The sequence below is a fragment of the Pseudophryne corroboree genome, chromosome 2, assembly GCF_028390025.1.
Source record: "Pseudophryne corroboree isolate aPseCor3 chromosome 2, aPseCor3.hap2, whole genome shotgun sequence".
Classification (NCBI taxonomy): Eukaryota; Metazoa; Chordata; class Amphibia; order Anura; family Myobatrachidae; genus Pseudophryne; species Pseudophryne corroboree.
Window position 1 is genome coordinate 58,186,264 of NC_086445.1, and position 23,882 is coordinate 58,210,145.

The 23,882-nt window shown below is 45.3% G+C and overlaps 1 protein-coding gene across 1 annotated transcript in view; it reads right to left on the reverse strand.

The window, feature by feature from the left end:
• CCDC90B (coiled-coil domain containing 90B) overlaps nucleotides 1–23,882 on the reverse strand; it is a 74,851-nt gene that overhangs the window by 29,650 nt on the left and 21,319 nt on the right. Inside the window, exons 3-6 of the mRNA XM_063951341.1 lie at nucleotides 13,333–13,436; nucleotides 7,634–7,735; nucleotides 1,349–1,390; nucleotides 290–361 (exon numbers count right to left, since the gene is read on the reverse strand). Coding sequence (XP_063807411.1) covers nucleotides 290–361; nucleotides 1,349–1,390; nucleotides 7,634–7,735; nucleotides 13,333–13,436 — 320 coding nt within the window. The remainder of the gene's footprint in view (nucleotides 1–289; nucleotides 362–1,348; nucleotides 1,391–7,633; nucleotides 7,736–13,332; nucleotides 13,437–23,882) is intronic.

Genomic DNA, 23,882 nt, shown 5'->3' on the forward strand with positions numbered 1-23,882 from the left:
CCTCTGTGCCTACACTCTGTATAACGCATGCACCATAGTGTTCTTTAGAACCTTTCGTCCCTGTGCAGTTGCTCTACTACGTGACCATCGGCGTTGCGTGCAGATTGCATGCCACTCGGAATCAGGCCCAGCATAACCTCATACCACATATGACGCACTGATAATGTTTTACTAGAAAGCACTAGCTACGAATATCTGCACTGTCGCCCTTACAGCCACCAGGTGGCAGCAGAGACAATCGAATCCCTCTCACTTTCCCTAGGAGTCCTTTAGCTGAAGAGCTCATTACCAGATCTGTGAGACGGCTTCGTTCAAGGTTTATATCCAGTTTGGTATCAGCACGGATCCGATTAGTTTCGTTCTTTAAAATAAGGAGAGAACAGTTATCAAGCTGTTACAGATTCCGCTATACTAAGGTCTCTAATACGTTACTTGGAAATGCCAAGCTTTAATTAATGTATTGCAAAAAATAAATAAGCAAATGGTAATTAGAACAAAAACGAATGAAGATCCAATTAATAGCACACTGACGCAACATCCAATACGAACATCTACCGCTATATATTCACTTTATAATTGAATAGTTATAATTGCCAAGCAGTGACGTCATGTTATGGTCTGACAGATGTGGCATCACAACTCCTACATGCAAATGAAAGCTGCCATTTTGTAAGATGCCTATAGCCAGCCAGGGCCGTCAAGAGTAGCCGTGGACCCGTGTACGGGCCACGCCCCCCCTCCGCCAATTTAACTTTAAAGGTATCCAATGAGCATGCCGGGAATGGGGCCGGATTTGTTCCTCATAGCCAGGAGGGCAGATACAAGCCGAGAGGGTCCAGGCTGTTGTAGATCTTGTGTACCACGCGTTTTGTCACACGGCTTTCAATGTACACAGTACATATTTTTTCATGTTTCGTCCTAATATTTAGACAAGTTAAAGCCCATACTAATGTCTAGATATTATTTACTAATATGACATTAAAATTAAGAAACGCGTCACCGAAACTTTCCTCTTTTTCTACAATTTCAAGATATTTCAGCTGCAAAGCTTGTACAAGTGTGTCTTCCCTTCATGGTCTGTTCTACCTTCGTGTCTGTGTAAGGTCATAAGTGGATCGGGCCTGTTTACCGCGTACATAAGGGAGGCAGAGAGATTGAGCAAGTGTAAAACGCGCTTCTTCCCTTAGGCACATCTGAAGAGAAACTTGTTGCTACGTGATGTCTGGGAATATTTCAGCTCAAGTAATGCTCTTTGTTAGCAATATTAAGCTGGATCAGAAAGGCAGGATCAGTTGGATAGAAAGAACTGAAGACATTTTATGCCGAGCGGAGACTGTCGGTCACTTACCAATAGTTGCTGCTTGACGTGCTCTAATTCAATCTTCATTTTCTACAATAACAGCAAATAAAGACTTAGACATCCGCCCACACATCAGCACTCATACCAATAAGCTGGTAAAAAAAAGAAAAGAAAAAAAAGAAGATGGCGTCTCTGGTCATTCCCAGTTGCGTATCATTTGTGGGATCTTAGTTCATGCCAGGGGCTTGTGCTGATACAGAACATCTACTGTGCCAGTGGGTTATTCAAAGTCTACACTTAGCCCCACTTAAAGGTCCTCAACACTGTTTATATAATATAGGGGGTCATTCCGAGTTGATCGCACGTAGCAACTTTTTGCTGCTCGTGCGATCAACTAGACGCCACCTACGGGGGAGTGTATTTTAGCATAGCAGGGCTGCGATCGCTTGTGCAGCCCTAATATGCTAAAAAAGTTGTGTGTGAAACAAGACTAGCCCTGCAGTTACATACCCTGTGCGATGGATCCAGCGATGAAGGTCCCGGAATTGACGTCAGACATCCGCCCTCCAAACGCCTGGACACGCCTGCGTTCACTGCTCCACTCTCAGAAAACGGTCAGTTGATGCCCCGGAACACCTTCCGCCTGTCACTCTTCTTTGCGATCGCTTTCGTCGTTATTCCTGTCGTTGCCTTGCGCAACGTTGCGCCGTCGCACATTTGCAGAACTGACCCGTTCGCCCCTCTGCGACAAACAGCAGCGTGCGAACGGGTCGGAATGACCCCCATAGTCCACGTTCTGTGAAGTAACGCCATTCCAGCGATCCTGGCTGCTGATTAAAGTGCCAATAATTTATAGGGCAAAACAAGCTGATCCTAAGTCCTCCACCATCTCTGCTGTGTGTGTAAGGGTGTGATATTACACTGTATCTTTCGGGTGCATATAGTTCTGTGTAAGACCCTGTGATTGTATAACCGCCACCTGGAGCCATGCGGGACCTTTCCTGGTCTCTCCTGCTCCTTCCACCTCACTACAACAGTATCTGATAAGAAAGTAAAGAACTTCTACCTGCAGTGCGGAAGGGGAGAGGTGCAGAGAGATTGGGGGGGGGGGGGGATTTTGGTTACACGTAGAGTGCATTTAAGAAAAAGTCTACATGCCCCTACTGACGCGGCTGTTTTCTGCTATGGGAATCCCACAATGCCCTGGCTGCGTAAGTGTGCACACTCTTTCATAATTGTGCCGTAGCTCTGTTCAGGGTTGATGATCCTGGTCGGAAAGGAGCTTTCAAAACATCTACAGGCTGTCACTGAACACTACACAACAATCAGAACAGGGGTATAACAGTATTCCAAGGCGTTTACATGTACCAGGGATCAGTACAAGACTGTGATCAGTAATTGGAGCTACAGGGTCGCCCCCGCCGGGTCCACCAGAAGCCTCAAAAGTTTCTTTACCCAAGCGGTCCGCCTGCTGAACTCCTGAACATTGAACGACTAGAAGGGCATGCAACTCACTTGTGTCCCTACGGTATTCCTATCTGTCTGACTTTACTGCGCGGCGGCCACAATGCGCAGGTGCGTCGTTGCCCAGCAACGGCCGTCGCTGGGCAACAACAAGAAGACTGACAGGAGGAAGGCGTTCCGGGGCGTCAACGGACCGTTTTCTGGGAGTGGTGTGGCGAACGCAGGCGTGTCCAGGCGTTTTCAGGGTGGGTGTCTGACATCAATTCCAGGACCTGCAACGCTGGATTGATCGCACAGGGTGAGTAACTGTTACCCTGGTCTTGTTCTACACAAAACTCTTTTTGCATAGCAGGGCTGCACAAGCGATCGCAGCTTTGCTATGCAAAAATACACTCCCCCATAGGCGGCGTCTACCTGATCGCACGGGCTGCAAAAAGTTGCTACGTGCGATCAACTCGGAATGATCCCCATTGCCAAGAGCTGGACGTCCCTGCAAAGCTGATGAAAGGACAAGCACAGGGATGAGAGTGTGACATTACAGGAGCTGCAGGAATATCTTGCAGGAACTGTGCGTATTCTGTGTATGTCTTAGCTATGGAGTGGGATGGCAAGACGGAAGTCATCTCTTATAGAACAGAACATATAAGCCCATATAAATTTGGCAAATAAAAAATACAATCAATCACCCTGAAGCAGGAGGGAAACGGTCCTACAGTGTTCTGATGAGAGCAAGGTTAAACGGCATGTCAAACTCATGGTCATCCAGCTGTTGTGAAACTACAAGTCCCAGAATGCTTTACCAGCTAATCAGTGGAAGGTATGCTGGCAAAGCATGCTGGGACTTGTAGTTTCACAACAGCTGAAGGGCCACGAGTTTGACATGCCTGCTCTAAAGGATATATTTAACGCAAAGGCTGCTCATCACCCAAAGATCACTACACCTGCTGTGACGCACGGTGGGGCAGCATCATGATAGGGGGCTTCTCTGCACCTGGGGCAGGGGCTAGAGCCAGGACAGGAGGCATTATGTATAGTTACAGATATTCTGTCAGACAGCTGGAGATGAAGAGGAGTTTCACCTTCCAACATGATAATGTTGCAAAACGCACATCCAGGTCACCCAAGAACCGGCTGCGGAGGAGGAAGATCACATTCTTGGAACGTCCCACTCACAGCCCAGATCACAATCCCACTAAGAAAATGTGCAACACGCTATATAGAGTGCTGTGCGCTGAAGACACCATTGCAGTACGAATGGTGTAATGGTCAGCATTACTGCATCACAGGACTGAGGTCCTGGGTTCAATTCCCATCATGGCCCCAACTGTGTGGAGTTTGTATATTCTCCCCGTACTTGTGTGGGTTTCCTCCGGGTACTCCGGTTTCCTCCCACAATCCAAAAATATACTGGTAGGTTAATTGGCTCCCAACAAAAATAACCCTAGCGTGAATGTGTCTGTACATGTGATAGGGAATATAGAGTGTAAGCTCCTCTGGGACAGGGACTGATGTGAATGGCCAAATATTCTCTGTAAAGCGCTGCGGAATATGTGTGCGCTATATAAATAACTGGTAATAAATTAGATGTTGCTGTAGACTCAGTGCTGTACTAAAAGCAAAAGAGCTTCCGCTAGGTATTAGTATAATGCTGCGCACATTTTAGAAACTGGGTATTTTAGGTTTTTATCATTTTTTCACTTAAATTTTGTTGATTTTAAGGTCACATGAAAAGTGGAAAAGTTCTGAAATTATTTATCCTGACTTCAAGATTGACATCACATGAATGTGCAGTGTGAATAAGAGTGTATGGCGTTTTATATTCTTATATCCCCTCTGTACAGGAGAGGGTCTGATCTTAAAAAGTAACAAGAACACAGGGGGATGACTCAAATGGGCTGCAGCCGCTACGGTCACACAATGCCTGTCTGTACGGAATTGTACGTAGATTTTTTTTTTTTTTTTTTTTAATATTTTGTTAATTATGGAAAAACGTGAAAAAATAGGTTATTGTTCCTTTAAAGACCATAAGAGTGAACTAAATGACACGCATCTCTATATACAGGATGCATGGTGGGATGCTTATTTAGAAACATCTGTTTATTTGTCGGCTTTATATGGCAAAGATCTGAGAATTTATTATAAGACGCTCTTCAATCCTGAGTTGCACTGTCCAGGCCTCCACAAAGGGCCCGAAGACCCATTTCTGCACATCTACTTATCGCTGCTATAATAGTTATAGTTTATGTAAAAGACTGGCTATTTCTCACTTTTATGGGCTAGTTATGGGCAGTTATGACCCTATGATGGCGTTAGAGACGGGGATATAACAATAAAACTCTGTGCGCAGCGGAATTGTACAAGAGAAAAGCTACTGAAAATGGGCAACAGAAATAATTGTACTTTATACGTCTCCCAAATGGCACCGGCCACGTGTTCTATTACGCCAGGTCTTGTGGCACTCTATTCTTGTACAACCCCCACTATACATAAGGCACTGTACAGAATGGCACCGGCCACGTCGTCTATTACGCCAGGTCTTGTGGCACTCTAGCACTATACATAAGGCACTGTACAGAATAACACCGGCCACACGTTCTATTATGCCAGGTCTTGTGGCACTCTAGCACTATACATAAGGCACTGTACAGAATGGCACCGGCCACACGTTCTATTATGCCAGGTCTTGTGGCACTCTATTCTTGTACAACCCCCACTATACATAAGGCACTGTACAGAATGACACCGGCCACGTCGTCTATTACGCCAGGTCTTGTGGCACTCTATTCTTGTACAACCCGCAATATACATAAGGCACTGTACAGAATGACACCAGCCACGTCGTCTATTACGCCAGGTCTTGTGGCACTCTATTCTTGTACAACCCGCAATATACATAAGGCACTGTACAGAATGACACCAGCCACGTCGTCTATTACGCCAGGTCTTTTGGCACTCTATTCTTGTACAACCCGCACTATACATAAGGCACTGTACAGAATGGCACCGGCCACATGTTCTTTTACGCCAGGTCTTGTGGCACTCTATTCTTGTACACGGCGCACTATACATAAGGCACTGTACAGAATGGCACCGGCCACACGTTCTATTACGCCAGGTCTTGTGGCACTCTATTCTTGTACAACGCGCACTATACATAAGGCACTGTACAGAATGGCAGCAGCCGCTTCTGACTGTCCGACTGCCTGCAGACACCTGCAGCTGATGCTACGTAAATCATTTGTGTCGGCTGCTGTATTACAGGAATATGCGGCAACCTGTTTAAATTTCTTCATTGACAGATTCATTTCTGTGACATTTAAATATCCCTATGGGAAGCATTATGAAGAGACCAGACACTTAAAAGATGAAGAGAACATAAAAGTAACATTTAATTAGCTCTTAACTGATTGCACTTAAAATGGAAAATGAGAGGACCACCTACGTCAGGACGGCTTGTGGGTATCTGTTACTCATCCAAAAACCACAGAGTGGCTTCATACATTAGGTACACGGCTTCACGGTGAAGCGTCTTAGATATATACCCCCCAAATCTCCCCCCTAAGGCGACGTATGGTAATTTTACATTGAAGCGCTTTGTGGAAGAACATCAGCTCATTAGATTTTTAAAATGAATTATTTTGCTGCTTATTAAAAGAGACGACGCACCTCTAGCATCCAGTCTCCAGACGTCTCCTTTGTACAAATGTGCAATAATGAGAAAACAATGAAGGATAATGATCCGCTGTCTGAGGCTTGAACAATCCTGGAACTTAGGGAGATGTCTGACGCACGTATACTGTATATCACACACAGGGGGGAAGCAGGAATACACAACGTACACATGCATTTCCAGAACATGAGATATTAGTGTGAGCAAGGATGTTATTCTTCTTGGGCTCTGAACTTGGTAAAAGCGGTTTCATATGAAATGGGCTGTTATTAGGGTGCATTTATATCCACTGGACACAGGAGAAAGTTACTGTAACCCCTAGCAACCTACAATATTCTCTAATATTTTATTTACTTTTAAATTAAGCTCAGGTTGTTAATCTTCAACTCTTATGTGAACATAACTGCCCTGATTTGCAGTGTGCAGGGGTGAGCAGGACACAACAGAGATATATAGCGGGAGGGCAGAGTGTATGGGGGGGGTGATGCTGCCTAAGTACAACAGGAAGACTGTGGCATCATGGGACACCCTCCATCACATGATCCAATTGTCTCCAGCACAGTTTAGAAAACGAAAGTTAACTATGGTTCACAGAACATTTGCCAGGTTAAATAATATAATATTATTATTATTATTATTATTATTATTATTAATAATAATAATAATAATAATAATTCAGAATACGCAACATAGCAACAGGAAGGCTGGAAAATAGATATTTTTTCAATAAGTCAACAAAACTTAAATGCAAATTACTTTATGTAATAAAGACCAATCAGTAACATTCATGCATAAATAAAATATTGGATAAGATCAGCTACATTGGTTTGCATGTGTGTATATGTGTGTATATATAAATATAATTATCCTGTGGGAGTGGTACTGTGGGCTATACAGAGGTCGGGCTGACTTCAGACGGATCTCCTGCACCGGGTATATGGCGGTGATAGTGATGCTACTTTGACAAGCGGTTATAGTCATTGCATTGGTAAGATGGGGAACTTTCCCTCACACATTAAACACGGTATCCTCCAAACCCCAATACTGTATGTCTGTAGGTCTTTTCACCACAATTACTAAAGCAACTGAAAAAATGCCTGCCCTTAGGACTCACTAATCTGCATTACCATCTGCACACATGCACCAGCACACCCCATATAGCCAATATACATCTGTAACAGACACACGTTTCAGAATACCTCGTTCTCCGCCCTCAGGGTGGCAAACTCGCTTTTCTCCAGAATCACCATGTCCTTCCGAATGGAGTCCAGATGCGCCATGATCTGCTGCAGGGTGATCTCCTGGAGTGACAGATTACACAGGTCAGGGGGACAAGCATCTCGGTGTAACCGAGGGCAACACTGAATGCATCATCATTACCTAGGTATAGAGGCCAAAGACTAAGCCCATAGCTGGTGACAGTCACCGGGGAGCAGACCAACAGCAGTTTGTTACCAGGACGGCAAAATATCAAGACACCTGCTACAATTCTTATAAGGCATCAGGCCTTATTATTAATTATTATTATTAATTCTAGAGCATTTACATCCACAGACAGACAAGACACATGTAAGTCCTCTTACAGCGTTCTCTGGTTATGCTGTAGATGCATTTTGATTTGATAAAGCAGATCTTTGAAACGGATTCTGCAAATGAGCAAATGGGTCCTGCGACGTAGCACGCGTTCCGTCATCAGACAGCCAGTGATTGACAGTCAGATGCCGTTTGGGGGCAGGGAGGGGACGGCAACATCCTCAGTTTCCCAAAAATGGAAGCGTGTCGCTGACGTTTACAGGGGGGGGGAGGAAAGAGGCCGGAGATCTGCGTCGCTGGGCGAATATTTCCGGGCCTCTGCGATGAGTGGCTTGTGCGTCCCCATCGATGCCGCAAGCCGCCCGACGGTGAATGACTGATCCAATGCTGCGTTTTAAAATGCAGGTGGGATCACTAGTGCAGCAGGAGGCGCGTGCATGTAATAGACGCCTCCTGCTGCGTCACCGTACAGCGCTATCACTGCTGCTTCCAAGGAAGTGACCGCAACGCCAGCCACATCTGACACAGTGAGACATAAAACCTCAATGGGAAAGCGTCAGCTCTCTCGGCAACACACACACCTGCCGGAGAATTCAGCACAACGCTTCTGTGTTAGAGGTTCCTGATGCCTCTTCCCAGATTACCATTATCAGAAAATGGCATCTGCTTATTATATCCACAGATACGTCCTCACACACTACTGCTGCGGTCATGCCAAACATTCCTTCTCGGTGCACCAGGCCCCGCGCAACTCACCTTGCTCCAAGCATCTTCTTACAGATAGGCGTGTCTTAACTGCAACATGATGCAACAAGACCGCTTTAGGGGACAGCACGGATTAATTTGATGTGTGACACATGCGACACTTGTCTATCTGTGTGCGGCAGGTGCAGTGTCTCCTTCTGCACTGCGGCGAAATATGGCCGCCTCTGCGGCTGTGCGTTTGGGAGAACGCAACCACTTACACTGACACACCCACGACACTTCCATTACACGCGGCCTTTTATTGCGATCACATCAGGCCACCTCCCAGTCACGGCCCAGGATCACACATGGTTTTGTTGCCATGCCATGTCCAATGCCAGAGGTCCCGTAAGCAAGAGCCCACACAGTAACGGGCGGGCCGCAGGGTCTTCGGACTCTATTGCGCTTGCATAGTAGCAAATAATCGCTCAGCTGCACAAACATCAGCGAAGTCTGCGCTGCCGAATCGGGCCCACGATGAACACTCTGCTGATGTAGGCGTTACACAACTGCTTGCATGACGAGTCATGGCGGTTCTGCGCAATTGCTTTGCCACCGCTCGGTTCCTAACCTGAAACACCTTATTTCACGGAAAAGCGAATCCGACCAAGTTGCATCCAACCCAGAACAAGACCGAAATATGTAAAATGTGCAAATTCACATGCGCTGCCCCAACGTTCCCCTTGGGTACCATTTTTATGTAACACTTTATTATTTTACTAGTCATCATCTCATGAAGCAGTGCGCCCGACTGGCGGGAAAAAGGGGAAAAATAACGTTCTTTGTGCATAAAGACTAACGCGCTTATATGTGCGGCAGAATACTTAATGAAAATCCACCCACATGAATTGTTTTATGAATGGTTTTAATGATCCCTTTTACTACATCTCACTTTGTCACTCCGGAGTCTGCAGTAATAACGCTGGGCCTATAGCTAGTTAATAACACAGTGGCGCCGGCTGCTGGAAACTCCCGGCTCTGAATCATACGCCAGCCATAACTGCGGGTCCGGTTCGCTAATTGCTCTCTCATGATGTGCTGACGCTGCAGATCAATACTCCGAGGCACGGAAGATCAGGCGAGTGGTGCTATCAATGACTCTTGGTAGCAGAGTGCAGAGGATGAGGCTATTGATCGGATGCAGAGTACTAAATTGCTGGGGCCTGTGTAATATATTCCTCTGACAGAATAACATCACTTAACACCTTCACTACTAGAGACATTTGTGTAATAAAAATCTATGTATTGGGCAGAGGACATTCAGGATGAATACAGAAACAGTTGTCGGAGTACAAGTTGCACAAAACTGTGTGCGACTGCGTACACATATGCGCCCATGAATGCTACTAACAGCTTCTTGGCACTTACCGCCTATTCCAGAGGCCTATGGTGAAGCGGGGTGTTCGGTCATATACAATGTACGGTAAGGGCGGGTAATGCTTCTGCAGAGCTGGAACAAGATGGTATTACTCCTGGAACAGATTGTTCATTTGCAGGTGGTCAGGGGCTGGCTAAATGCCAGATGACAATGAGGATGGCTGACCGATCTATTGTTCTTAGGACCTGATTTGGAAGTAAAGCAAGAAAATAAAAAAGGAAGTAACTTTGTGCCTGGAATAGACCATGTTGCCATGCAAGGGGAGCAAATACATTTGTGTTATTTCTGTGCAGGGTAAATACTGGCTGCTGTTGTATGTAGCCCACAAATGTTAAGACAGTTTTATTCTTATACTGCAATTTAGATTTCAGTTTGAACACACGCAACCCAAATCTAACTCTCTCTGCACATGTTACATCTGCCAACACCTGCAGTGCAGCATAGTTTTGCCCAGGTGCACAGTTACTTGCTATTTTTGTTGTCAGTGTGATTGATCGTAGCTGTGCTAAATTTAGCACAGCTACGATCACTTCGGAATGACCCCCTATAGCACAATGTGTACGGGGCTATTACCAGCTTCTATTGGATCGGATGTTCAAAGCCTTAAAAATAAAACAGAACATAAGATTTGAACATTCCATTCCGACCGTTGCAGACACGCTGTAAGCCATTTATCAGCAGACGCTGAGAGCTATGAGCATGCTTCTCAAACAAATGTATTTTTATTGATTACATAAAATAGCGCGGTGTTACGGCTGGGTGAGCCATTTTAGCATTTCACCTGATGACGAACAATAGATGTGTTTGTTACACTTAAGAAAATTGGTCTCCAATATTGACATATTTGGGTGGTAAGGGTTTACGATGTGTTCTTGTTGTAATACGCATCATTTGCGAAGCGGATTGCATCTTGGGCGCAGCGAAAACGCCACATGCAGGCAAAAATACGCCCACTCCGCATGTGCATTTAGAAAGTGTAACCAGCGCCCGTTTTGCAGCTCACTGCATCAGATCCGATTCCGCCATCTTTCCACCACCTGGGTCACTTCACAGGTCTAGGCCTTGATGCCCTGCTGCCAGTTTACGGAATTTCATTGGCTGATTAAAATAAGCAATGGTCATTCTTGGCATGGCTTGTAACGTCTTGGTAACTGTGCGAGAATCTCTGTACTATTACATTACGTACATGAAGAAAACAGGGGATGCGCGGTACTTCCATCAGCCGCAGAGATCACAAACAGGCAGAGGTAGACTCAATACTATGTTCCGCAGCCAGGATACTGCTTCCTGAAGTAGGGGATGCCTAATCCATATGGGCTGGACAAAGGGAGGCGGACAACGCTCCAATCTACAGGGACGGCTATTTGTTCATTGTAATGCATTCCTCTAAACACCTCAGTTCTGTGCGGCCTGTTTCCTCTCTTTCACTGAACAGAACATTTTTCCCTTACTGCATGATGGCTGGTTGACGTCTGCACAAAGTGACAGATTCCATTACACGCTGAATATGTGAGGATTAATCATGCGCCGCTGCAATCCCGCCAATGAGTAAGAAACAACGCTAATATAAATCTGATATAGGAGACATTCAGTCAGTCATCATACGGCATCATTACGTACACTCAGCGATATCAGAGACACTGGGAAACCGCAGACTTTCAGCAATATATTTAATAAAAACTAAAAAAAATTCTAAATCACATTTAAAATGACAGATACATTATTTTCCATCTCTCTCTTCTAGCAAGAGACCACTACAGATGCGTTACAACCAGCAGTGCAGACATATTCAACATGCGGCCTCCAGCTGCTGTGGAACTACACATCCCAGCATGCGCTGCCACCGTTTCCGCATGCCCTAATAACAAAACTGAGGCAGGGCATGCTGGGATCTGTAGTTTTGTAGCAACTGGCTGGCCTCGTGTTGAGTAGCTATATTAATGCTCACTAGTTTAGTGAAGTGATTCTCAACTCCAGTCCTCAAGTACCGCCGACAGGTCATGTTTTGTGGATTTCCTAATCATGCACAGGTGAGCTCATCTATTTTGCTGGGTCAGAAATTATAACTCCTGTTTCCACAGAAAGAAATCCTCAAAATATGGCCTACTGGGGGTACCTGAGGGTTGAGAACCACTGGTCTAGAGCAAGCTGCGCCACCTACACTCACCAACATATGGCAATTTAGGAACAGCGCCACCTAGTGTGGCAGATACAAAAAGGCATACGCTAATAATATTTCAATACAAATGCAATAGAATAATGGGTGTGAAAGGGGGTTACTTTTAAGTAATAGAACGTGTCGCTATGAATGGCAAGGACACATTTTGTGGGTGCCATTAAAGGAGACTCATTTAAAAAGTTTTTTCTTTAATGTTTTGCAAAACTATTTATAGAATTTTGCAGTTTATTTCCTTATAAATATACATTATTTTGATTGTGCGGTTTTTGCTTTATTAGAACAGTCATTTTATCACTCCCAGGTGTCAAGGTCTGTAAACCAATGAAAATGAAGACTATTAACCACGTAACCCATCAAAGACAGCACCGCAGTAAATGCTAAAAACGCATCATAGCAGATTACGGAATGTAATGGAGACTGTATACTCAGCTGAGGAAAGATACTGCAAAATGTAAGTGCATTTAATTTTGCACAACCCATTCATAATTGCATTGTGGCTGCTGTCCTGGTTTGATGATCATCAATGAAATGAGTGAAAGTATAATTTCTGTCTGTAATTCTGTCGAGCTCATGTGAATATTGTGTATATGTAATAAACCAAGATTATCTCTCTACCACACTCGCTAACTAAGCGTACGGGTCTATTCATGAAGCAGTGAAAAGTGTGGAGAAGTGAGCCTGTGGAGAAGCTGCCCATGGCAACCAATCAGCTGCTCTGTACAATTGTATAGTATGCAAATTATAAATGTTACTTCAGTGCTGATTGGTTGCCATGGGCAATTTCTACACAGGCTTACTTCTCCACACTTTTCACTGCTTCATGAATAGACCCCTTAAAATGAATAGTTCCTCTGTAGCTCAGTTACCTGACTCCTCCTTTTCTAACCAAACCCAGGTTAAAACTGCTGCCTCGGGCATGACCTCTGTCTGAGGTAACTTAACCTATGACACAAACCATAGCTAACTGAATCTGCGCCAATGTGTGTGTTCGTATGTCTGCAACAGGGAAATCGTATTCTAAGCACCACAATCTGACTCTGCCGAAGGTTACACATTGGACTCACCTGCTGAGCACGAGTCACCATATCCTTGTATACTGTGTCGAGACTGGCATTGGTCAGCGAGGCCAGCGCAGACACAATTGTCTCAGCCTGGGCTTTATCAAATCCTAAAAACAGAAAAATTAATTACTCACCATCAAAAGTGAAAAAAAAAAACCCACAGGTTTGATTGGTTTAAATATTATTTCGTTATGGCATCTTTTTGAAGTGTGATAAGTTCCTTGCAGCCAGTAGGGGTCACTGTTGCACAAGAAAATTATCAGCACCAAAAATTGTAGTAAAAATACTGACACCTGCAGGAAATATGGAAACATTGCACTAAATGGTTCCAGTATGAATGGTCGACAATGTTAAGGTCGACAGTCATTAGGTCGACCACTATTGGTCGACATTGACCTGGTCGACACGGACACATGGTCGACACATGAAAAGGTCGACATGTATTTTTGAACTGTTTTTGGTGTCATGTAACAGGACCAGGAACCCCAATTAGTGCGTCGCGTCCCCTTGTTACTATTCCCAATCGTAGTCCACGTGGATCATAAAGTATGAAAAAGTACAAAATCGTACATTTTTTTAAAAGCCATGTCGACCTTTTCATGTGTCGACCATTTTCATGTGTCGATTATTTGTCCATGTCGACCAATAGTGGTCGACCTAATGACTGTCGACCTTAACATTGTCGACCATCTGAACGGATACAGCACTAAATAAGCAAGTTCAGAGACTAGAGCATTTATTTAAATTTAAGCCCCCCCTCCCCCACCTGATGACATCTTCTAAAAAAAAGTAAAACCGTTGAGGACAGGCAGGTTTTAATCAGACAGTCCACGTGTCTCTTACGTGCGCATATTTTGAGCCAGGACCTAATATAACAGACACCTTAAGCTCAAAATGTAATTTAGAAAAAGATTTTTTTTTTTAAATTTTTCAGTGTTACCCTGACATTTCACCGCTATAGCTCTCCTATAATGTACAATATTACCCCAACAGATAATACTCTTCCTATATCTTAAGGACAGTGTCCTCATGGATTCTTATACTGGTCAAGGCTGCAGTCAGTTAAGCAGCTGTGACGTCATTGACTCTGCCCCACTTCCAGCCTGCCCGTTCATGCTGCTGGGTCAGATAGAGAATCACCACCAATCTAACACAAAAACAATATGAAAAATGGACATAATTACATTTATACACTTCATTTTTGGGACATAAATGACACTAGTCTGTGACAGGCCGTTCGTCAAGGCACACCGTTGAGCATAAAAGAAGCCAATCTGTGTTCTTCTCGTATCCTTGTCCCAATAGCTGAGAAGAAACCATGATAAATCGATAACCCTGCTACAGCAGCAACTAAATCTGGCACCTGATCAATGGGTCATAAGTGCCGGATTTCAGGATAGTGGTTCCGAAAGGGACATGAGAAAGCATATAGGAAGCTAAGTCCTCTTAATCCACCACTAAAGCAGAACTAATGGCTTTATTTAAGAAACAAAATCCAGCATATATGTACAATATTAGCTTCCGCCATTTATTCACATGTGAAAATGCAGCAAAATACAAGCTCTAGGGGGTCATTCCGAGTTGATCGTAGCTGCCGATCCCCCCGCAGAAGTGCAAATGCATCGCACAGCGGCAATGCTTTTGCATTTGAGGAGTAACTCTTCACTACCTGGGTCGCAGCGGCTGCGTGTGACGTCACGCAGCCGCCGCGGCCCGCCCCTCCAACTGCCTGGCCACGCCTGCGTAGGCCAAACCGCGCCCCCTAATCGGCGGCTTAACGCTGCCGTCTAGCGCCCTCCCGCCCAGCGACCGCCTCTGCCTGTCAATCAGGCAGAGGCGTTCGCTAGGCAACGACGGCCTTCGGCTGTCTGGCATGCGCCGTACTGACCCGATCGCACTGCTGCGATAAACTGCAGAGTGCGATCGGGTCAGAATGACCCCCCCTTGTTCTCTGTTACTCTCTGCAGAAAATTCCTAAAACCCCATCAGAAATGTTATGGATGGTGGTCATGCTGTTGGCCTTGGCATCAGCAAGGCGAGTGTCAGAATTGGCGGCCTTGTCACACAAGAGCCCCTACTCGATTTTTCATGTGGATCGAGCTGAATTGAGGACACGTCCGCAATTTTTGCCTAAAGTGGTTTCTTCGTTCCATATGAATCAACCTATTGTGGTGCCTGTGGCTCCAAGTGACCTGGAGGATTCCAGATCCCTGGATGTAGTCAGGGCCTTAAAGATTTATGTAGCCAGAACGGCTAAAATTAGGAAAACAGAGGCTCTGTTTATCCTGTATGCGGCCAATAAGATTGGCGCACCTGCTTCGAAGCAGATTATTGCTCGCTGGATCTGTAACACGATTCAGCAGGCTCATTCTACGGCTGGATTGCCGGTACCAAATTCGGTTAAAGCCCATTCCACTAGGAAGGTGGGCTCTTCTTGGGCAGCTGCCCGAGGCGTCTCGGCATTACAGCTTTGCCGAGCGGCGACTTGGTCGGGGTCAAACACTTTTGCTAAATTCTACAAGTTTGATACCCTGGCTGATGAGGACCTAGCGTTTGCTCAGTCGGTGCTGCAGAGTCATACGCACTCTCCTGCCCGATTGGATGGTTTGGTATAAACCCCATGGTCCTTACAAAGCCCCCAGCATCCTCTAGGACGTAAGAGAAAATAAGATTTTAAACCTACCGGTAAATCTATTTCTCCTAGTCCGTAGAGGATGCTGGGCGCCCGTCCCAGTGCGGAAACTCTGCAAGACTTGTATATAGTTGTTGCTTACATAAGGGTTATGTTACAGTTGGAATAGGTCTTGGACCGTTACTGTCGTTTGTTCATACTGTTAACTGGTTATGTATGTTCCAGGTTACATGGTATGATTGGTGTGGGCTGGTATGAATCTTGCCCTTGGATTGCTAAATCCTGCCTTGTATTGTCCATCTCCTCTGGGCACAGTTCTCTAACTGAGGTCTGGAGGAGGGGCATAGAGGGAGGAGCCAGTGCACACCCATAGTCACAAGTTCTTTTTAGGTGCCCTATCTCCTGCGGAGCCAGTCTATACCACATGGTCCTTACGGAGTCCCCAGCATCCTCTACGGACTAGGAGAAATAGATTTACCGGTAGGTTTAAAATCTTATATAAATATATATATATATATATATATATATATATATATATATATATATATATATATATAGACAGACGAACGAGCGGCACTCGGAGACTTGCTTAATAAGCAAAGTGCAGTGTGTTTATTAGCTTCATCTACGTTTCGGGGTCACAGCCCCGTCGTCAGGATGACGGGGCTGTGACCCCGAAACGTAGATGAAGCTAATATACACACTGCACTTTACTTATTAAGCAAGTCTCCGAAAGCCGCCCATTCGTCTTTGATAAAGTCACATGGTATGTGACGAAACGCGTCAGTACCCCACCTCCCTGCACACCTTGATTCTGCTAATTGTACAGGTAGCAAGCTGCTGACCGAGCTACCTACACCTTGGCTCCATATTCCGGCTTCTCTAACTGCCTCCGGCGACTTTCACCAGCACGCCGCTGATAACTACATACACCTCCCTGGTGACAGCAAATTCATCCCTCCGCTGCACAAACAAGCATTGGGCACTGCAGGACCGCACGACCGAGGACGCTCGGTCTGGACCAGCCCTCGGAGAGGTATACATTTGTGTGCAAAATAACAGTCTCTACTTGCTACTGAGACCGCTAATCATGGCAATTTCATATCAGATGTCTACTGATCGGCCGTTCACCTGACTGTGGACATTCATATGGAGACTGTAATTGGACTTCTGTCTCATCATTGCTAAAGGTTATAACCTCCAGCTTATATACCTCTATTCTCAAGGTGCTTTGCATCCAAACTCTGGTTTATTAATATTTCTTTTATCAGTTGGAAATATATAATTGATTTTTAATGTGATAAACTCAATACTATTAGTATAATAAATCATTTTTTACTGCTTACACGTCAGCTCTTATTTCATATTGCTCTTACACATTGCGCAGCCGTTTTTTCTTTCCGCCCGTTCGTCTGTCTGCATCTGGGTGGATGCCCATTGGGAGGGCACCGGCAGCAATATATTTTCAAGAAAGGGTTCCAGCGAGTACCGGGTCAATCTGCTGTATATATATATATATATATATATATATATATATATATATATATATATATATATATATACATACATACAAACACGAAAAAACGAGGCGGCACTCGGAGTCTTCACAATAGCAGCAAGCTTTGTATTAGTTTGCTGCTATTGTGAAGACTCCGAGTGCCGCCTCGTTTTTTCGTGTTTGTATCTAAGGTGGACGTAATCCACGGAGGAGGGCACCTGAGCAAGACAGTCCCGCGTCAGGGACATATCCAAGTGCCGGAGTTTAACTTTCTGTGTATTATATATATATATATATATATATATATATATATATATATATATATATATATATATATATATAATATTATTATTATTATGGCTGAAATGAATAAACAGAATTCTCCCATAGGGAATTCCTGAGATAGGGGCATGGTGTTTGAGGGGCTACACCTTAAAAGATATTGGACGTATGGAGCAGAAATTCGGCAAAGGTGCGTAGAACCGTCGCTCGGTGCAGCAGCCAAATTTCAGGGCAAAAAAATAAAAATGTTATATAGTTACAGTTACTTTTATAGCGCCAGCAATTTCAGTTGCGCTTTTACATATATAAACTGTCCATTTATTTTGTAGCGAGAATAAGAACAAGACAGAGTTGACAGTTCCCATGAATTATACAAAAACCATTTATCAGGTCAAACATTTATCGTTTTCAATTTCCTTCTGCCAAATGAAATCTTGAATTAAATGTAGCAGCAGCTAAAGCCTCCTATTCAGCTCCTATGCCTTTAGAACCACACTGGAGATAACTTGATCTAATCCCATAAACACAGAGAACTGAATTATGGTAACAATATACGGTGACAGGCGCTTTGTCAGGGCAAGAGGATACGTGTAAAAGGGGCCAATCGTGTCCTTCTCCTAACCTTGTCCCAATATCTGAGAAGGAACAATGACAACCCGCCACCGCAGCAACCCAATCCGGCACCTGATGTGTTCCGATCGATGTGTCACAGGCACCAGATTTCAGGATAGTGCTTCTCTGAAACGACCAAACAGGACATGAGGTTGCACAAAGGAGGCTATAACCTTTTAAAGCCCTTGGTACACATTGCCTTATATGAAAGAGCAGCAAAGAGTCCCCATACCTTGCATTCTATTAACATGTGCTGTGGAATACACGTTGACATGTGGACGGCCATCGGCAACCGCCGCACTCTATATCAGGTCATCCCATACCCGCCAAACCGTTTTGATTTTGGTGGGACAGTCTCACTTTCAGGGCACTGTCCCGTCATACAGCCCGCAGGCCAGGTTGGGGGCGACCAGCAGCTGCCATAGTGCAGCTGAGGAATGTTATCACACTATAATACGACTGCTCCAAGCATATTCTAGACGACCATGTCTGATTGATCGTTGGACCCAGGGAACTCACCATCATTGCTGGTGTCTTCTCTGCATGGCTGCACGTGGAATTGAATCACTCCCGTTGAGTATATGGTGGCAAAAGATCCTGACTAACCAGCTGTACCAATACCACTGGGCAGAATCATGATCTTTCATGCAAGCTAAGCCACCTGCTACCACCTATAATGTGTCACCTGTGGTTAGATGTTTGATGGCTCATCCAATCCACACTACAGATGTGTCCTCATACATACCGCCTCAATACGCCACGCACCACCAGATGCCTGGCGTTAGTGAGCCGGCAGTTCCCGTGCAACTCTGCTAACGTTGGGTGTCTTTGCTGCCAACAATTCATCTTATTCGGATTAAAATGATATGCAACATGCCTATATTCTGTGTGCGACTGCGGCTGTATCTGCATACGAAATGCTACGTTATAGTGTTTTCCGGGAAAATGCTCAAAAAGACGCCCAGCGTTAGTAAACACGCTCAGGACTAGGCGCAACAAGAAGGGCTATTTAACGTGACTGCAGCAACGATGAGAGGACACATCTGTGGGGCGTCATTTATTACTGTCATCATAGTCACAGAAAGGGCCGTGCCATAACTATGAAAATCCGATTGACCAGACAGGACGTCATACGACCACTGACAGGAAGTCTGCTGCGTGCAGTAAAATAGGTCTTCCAGTGACAGGAAGTCTGCTGTATGCTGGAATATATGCCCCCAACTGACAGGAAGTCTGTTGTGTGCAGGAAAATATGCCCCCCCCCACTGACAGGAAGTCTGCTGTGTGCAGGAAAATATGCCCCCCCACTGACAAGATGTTTACTGCGATGAGACTAGGGTGCACCATTAGACTGTGCTGATTAATTTGATATGCGACACTTGTATATCTGTGTGCGACTGAGTCTGCATACAAAGAACAACGGAACCTGTATTGGAAAATATACCCGGCCACTGCATCATAGCACTTCATATGCAGATACAGAGGTTCAGTCACACAAGTGTCGCATATCATGTTGATCAGCTCTGTCTCATGGTGCATCCTACTCGCATCATAGCAGACTTGCAACTAAGACGCATTTTTGGGTAAAAACAGGCCAAAAAGACGCCCGTTGCTAGCCGAGTCTCACAGGACTTGGCGCGCCATGATGGATTGATTGCCATGACTGCAGCAATGATGTAAGGAGACACATCTGCACATACCTGCTCTCCCAGCAGTTACGGTTATTTCCTACGCAATTTAACTGAACGCTCTGAATTATTAAAATGATACAGAGATTAAATATCACCTATTACACAATCTCCAAGCAGTGCGACACAGCCATATAACACTGTGCGTTGTAATTACATTTGTTTCCCCGCCAAGTGTATATTTCCCGAGTCTCTACATTTATTCTTATAGGCAATTTTGCCTTTTTTCTTAATTATTAATAACAATTTGTATAGCGGTTATAGGATTGCAATAGAACATTCTCAGCCCCGGAACCCAGCAAATAGTTTAACTGGGGGAGAGGGAATTAGGGGAAAGCTAAATATTTTAAATGTGGATCCCTTTGAACGACCAGAGGGTCACTTAAATGTAAGTTGATTTATTGAGCATATAACGCAAACGCCTATTTGAGTAAAGTTTTCAGGTGTTTATAAAGATATCTGAGAACACGTTTGATAATAGGAATCTTTACGTCCCTTCCTCCAGTGCCAACAAACCAGACGATAATGGAGGGACACTATAGGGAGCAACACAAGCCGAAATACAATGCGGCATCTTGTCACATTTATAGATACAGTTATGAATGTTACAATCCTTCATGTCCCTTACGCAGAATGGAAGTGCCAAACATAATTTATACTCCTGGTGCTAGGGGGACAGGACACAAATTGGGCTGTAAAGATGGCTGGAAGTACAAGTTATAGCTTTATACATTAGAGAGAACGGAAACTCGTCAGGGAAAACACGAGCTGCATGACGTATGAAGTCATAAAGCAAGCAGCTGAGAGAGTGGACGGTGGACACATAAAATAGCGGGCAAACAGCCGCAGTGTGGGCAGTGCTTCCGCTGGCGGGAGACGTCTGACTGCGCAGAGTAATTGCAAATCCTGCAAACTATTAGCAGTGTCAAGAGTGGGCTAAATGTTATTATAGGAACAGCGAGGACTAAGATAGAGAGAAAATGTCACTGCGCTCACACAGACGGACGGCTACAGAGATGCAATTATACCAGAGCAATGTGTACCAGCAAGATCCACAAGAGACAGAAGGTGGGAGCATTATATTAGTCTGAGGACATAGATCTAAAGGAAGAGATACGTTTTGCTACAGTACATTGCAGAAGGGAAAGCTCCCTACATTATAGTGCACACATAGGGCCTAATTCAAGGTTGATTGCAAAACAACATTTTTCTCTATTGGGCAAAACCATGTGCACTCCAGGGGGGGGGGGCAAGCATAACATGTGCAGAGAGTGTTCGATTTGGGTGGGATGTGTTCAAACTGAAATCTAAATTGCTGTGTAAAAATAAAGCAGCCAGTATTTACCCTGCACAGAAACAATATAACACACCCAAAATCTAACTCTCTCTGCACATGTTACATCTGCCCCACCTGCAGTGCACATGGTTTTGCCCATTAGAAGAAAAATAAGAATTTACTCACCGGTAATTCTATTTCTCGTAGTCCGTAGTGGATGCTGGGAACTCCGTAAGGACCATGGGGAATAGACGGGCTCCGCAGGAGACTGGGCACTCTAAAAGAAAGATTAGGTACTATCTGGTGTGCACTGGCTCCTCCCTCTATGCCCCTCCTCCAGACCTCAGTTAGGGAAACTGTGCCCGGAAGAGCTGACATTACAAGGAAAGGATTTTGGAATCCAGGGTAAGACTCATACCAGCCACACCAATCACACCGTACAACTTGTGATAACCTTACCCAGTTAACAGTATGAACAACAACTGAGCCTCACTCAACGGATGGCTCATAACAATAACCCTTATTTAAGCAATAACTATATACACGTATTGCAGAAAGTCCGCACTTGGGACGGGCGCCCAGCATCCACTACGGACTACGAGAAATAGAATTACCGGTGAGTAAATTCTTATTTTCTCTGACGTCCTAGTGGATGCTGGGAACTCCGTAAGGACCATGGGGATTATACCAAAGCTCCCAAACGGGCGGGAGAGTGCGGATGACTCTGCAGCACCGAATGAGCAAACACAAGGTCCTCCTCAGCCAGGGTATCAAACTTGTAGAACTTTGCAAAGGTGTTTGAACCCGACCAAGTAGCCGCTCGGCAAAGCTGTAAAGCCGAGATCCCTCGGGCAGCAGCCCAAGAAGAGCCCACCTTCCTTGTGGAATGGGCTTTTACTGATTTTGGATTCGGCAATCCAGCCGCAGAATGAGCCAGCTGAATCGTGCTACAGATCCAGCGAGCAATAGTTTGCTTTGAAGCAGGAGCACCCAGCTTGTTGGGTGCATGCAGGATAAACAGCGAGTCAGTCTTCCTGACTCCAGCCGTTCTGGAAACATATATTTTCAAAGCCCTGACTACGTCCAGCAACTTGGAGTCCTCCAAGTCCCGAGTAGCCGCAGGCACCACAATAGGTTGGTTCAAATGAAACGATGATACCACCTTTGGGAGAAATTAGGGACGAGTCCTCAATTCTGCCCTGTCCATATGGAAGATCAGATATGGGCTTTTACATGACAAAGCCGCCAATTCCGACACACGCCTAGCCGATGCTAAGGCCAACAGCATGACCACTTTCCACGTGAGATACTTTAGTTCCACGGTCTTAAGTGGCTCAAACCAGTGGGATTTCAGGAAATCCAACACAACGTTAAGATCCCAGGGTGCCACTGGTGGCACAAAAGGGGGCTGAATATGCAGCACTCCCTTAACAAACGTCTGAACCTCAGGCAGTGAAGCCAGTTCTTTTTGAAAGAAAATGGATAGGGCCGAAATCTGGACCTTTATGGACCCCAATTTTAGGCCCATAGTCACCCCTGACTGTAGGAAGTGCAGGAATCGACCCAGCAGGAATTCCTCTGTAGGGGCCGTCCTGGCCTCACACCAAGCAACATATTTTCGCATATACGGTGATAATGCTTTGCTGTCACGTCCTTCCTAGCCTTTATCAGCGTAGGAATAACTTCATCCGGAATGCCTTTTTCCGCTAGGATCCGGCGTTCAACCGCCATGCCGTCAAACGCAGCCGCGGTAAGTCTTGGAACAGACAGGGCCCTTGTTGCAGCAGGTCCTGTCTGAGAGGCAGAGGCCATGGGTCCTCTGTGCGCATTTCTTGCAGTTCCGGGTACCAAGTCCTTCTTGGCCAATCCGGAACAATGAGTATTGTTCTTATTCCTCTCTTTCTTACTATTCTCAGTACCTTGGGTATGAGAGGAAGAGGAGGAAACACATATACCGACTGGTACACCCACGGTGTCACTAGGGCGTCCACAGCTATCGCCTGAGGGTCCCTTGACCTGGCGCAATATCTTTTTAGCTTTTTGTTGAGGCGGGACGCCATCATGTCCACCTGTGGCAGTTCCCATCGCTTTGCAATCTGTGTGAAGACTTCTTTCTGCAGCCACCACAGAAGAGACACCCTGGCCCTTGGGGACAGGGTGATCAGCCGATGCATCTGAAGATGCGATCCGGACCACTTGTCCAACAGATCCCACTGAAAGATCCTTGCATGGAACCTGCCGAAGGGAATGGCTTCGTATGAAGCCACCATCTTTCCCAGGACTCGCGTGCAGTGATGCACCGATACCTGTTTTGGTTTCAGGAGGTCCCTGACCAGAGATGCTAATTCCTGGGCCTTCTCCACCGGGAGAAACACCTTCTTCTGTTCTGTGTCCAGAATCATGCCCAGGAAAGCAGACGCGTCGTAGGAATCAGCTGCGACTTTGGAACATTCAGAATCCAGCCATGCTGTTGCAACACTTCCTGAGAGAGTGCTACGCTGATCAACAACTGCTCTCTGGACCTCGCCTTTATGAGGAGATCGTCCAAGTACGGGATAACTATAA